At 37.3% G+C, this 1,655-nt stretch overlaps 1 protein-coding gene across 1 annotated transcript in view; it reads left to right on the forward strand.

Moving 5' to 3' along the window:
* Window positions 1–1,655, forward strand: part of LOC102290109 (inter-alpha-trypsin inhibitor heavy chain H3) — a 24,060-nt gene that overhangs the window by 8,217 nt on the left and 14,188 nt on the right. The window contains exons 2-5 of the mRNA XM_042216546.1: window positions 167–329; window positions 437–547; window positions 1,246–1,374; window positions 1,489–1,621. Of these exons, the coding sequence (XP_042072480.1) occupies window positions 167–329; window positions 437–547; window positions 1,246–1,374; window positions 1,489–1,621 (536 nt within the window). The remainder of the gene's footprint in view (window positions 1–166; window positions 330–436; window positions 548–1,245; window positions 1,375–1,488; window positions 1,622–1,655) is intronic.

The raw sequence follows: 1,655 nt of genomic DNA on the forward strand, positions 1-1,655 counted from the left end.
TAGTTTGGTCTGTTCTTGTGTTTTCTCTTCTTTCTTCATTTCTCTAAAGTGATGTTAATGCGAATGCAAATAGGAAAATATAATTAGAGTTAACCTTATTCCCTGCTCAGGTTCAAACTACAGCCATAATTACAAATAAGTGAAATGGTTATTGTTTCTGCTTTAGTTCTGTAGGAAGGACTCTGGAGGAATTTAAGACCTCTGTAAATGTGGCTGCTTACAAAAAGGTCACTTTTGAACTCACATATGAGGAACTGATGAAACGCACACATGGCAAGTACGAGCTGCAAATTCATGCTCGACCCATGCAGCCTGTCAGAGACTTCAAGGTGACTGTCTTATTGGTATCTGTTCATTAATTATTTTGGAAAACAATGCTGAAAAAACAGCACACATCATGAGATCTTTTGATTTGTTTTATTTTACTTAATACCAGGTGGATGTGTACATTCACGAGGAAGCCGGCATCAGTTTCATCAATGTGAAAGGAGGCCTGAGCACCAAAGACCTCGCTAATGCCATTACTAAAACACATGCAGATAAACAGGTACAGAATTTTTTTAGTTCTCAAACAGTAAAAAACTTGAGTTTTCTTACAACAGACAGTTTGAAATAATTTTGGTCACACAACATAGAACTGAACATATGATTGCTGAAAATTCTCATACACATGTGGAGGTGCTCATTGATGATTAGCTTGATTATGTTCACTTTGGACAAAACTGCCTTGCTTTGTGTGTGGAGCCAAACATGGTCAATATACATAAGACTACGTTCCTTAAACCTGAAAAAGTTGTCTTAGGAACCATTTGTATCCAGAAATTGGAAAGGTCAGTTCTTACAAACTGCTTCAGGCAGCTTGTAATTGCCCAAGATGTGTTGGTACCCCACAGTCCAGTGTTTACCACCTATTATACACAGAGTTGATTGGCGGAGTGGTATTGACTCACATTCAATTGGCCAGTGTGTTTTCATCTGGACCATGGTCCGCCTGTTAGTGACCTCTGGTTTAAGGTTTTGGTCCTTGAACACATCTCATTTCATTTTCTTCTAAAGGTTGGGCTTCTCCAACACTCTTTGTATGTAAAGTAATGTGTTAATTTGTGATAAATTACTAATTCTGACAATGTTTCATCTAAACATTTGACCAAACAAAATATCAGACCAAAACGGAAAACAGAAAATAAAATCACTGACATCTCTCTCTTCCAAGTTTCTAAACACTGTGATTCACTCTGTTTCCAGGCGTGGGTGTATTTCTATCCAACAGTCGACCAACAGAAAATGTGTGACAGCTGTGGAGATCAGGGTATGAATGGAGATTTGGTTATTGTTTATGACGTTAACAGGGATAATGGACTGGGACACATCAAGGTAAACCCTGGTCTTTTAGCAACAAAAACTGTATGACTTTGACCCAAAAGCCTCTTGAATAATCCTATAACCAATCAAGTTGTTTTTTGTTTTTTTTAAACAACTCCACCTTAGAAATCTGACGGATACTTTGTTCATCATTTTGCTCCATCTGATCTTCCACGGATACCAAAAAATGTCGTCTTTGTTATTGATCAAAGTGGCTCAATGGGGGGCAGAAAAATTGAGCAGGTAAAGTATTTGAAGGGTCAGTTTCTGATATTATTTTATTTATACTTTTT

The sequence above is a fragment of the Haplochromis burtoni genome, unplaced genomic scaffold (genome assembly GCF_018398535.1).
Source record: "Haplochromis burtoni strain Fernald_Lab_line unplaced genomic scaffold, NCSU_Asbu1 Contig_1107, whole genome shotgun sequence".
NCBI classification, from domain to species: domain Eukaryota; kingdom Metazoa; phylum Chordata; class Actinopteri; order Cichliformes; family Cichlidae; genus Haplochromis; species Haplochromis burtoni.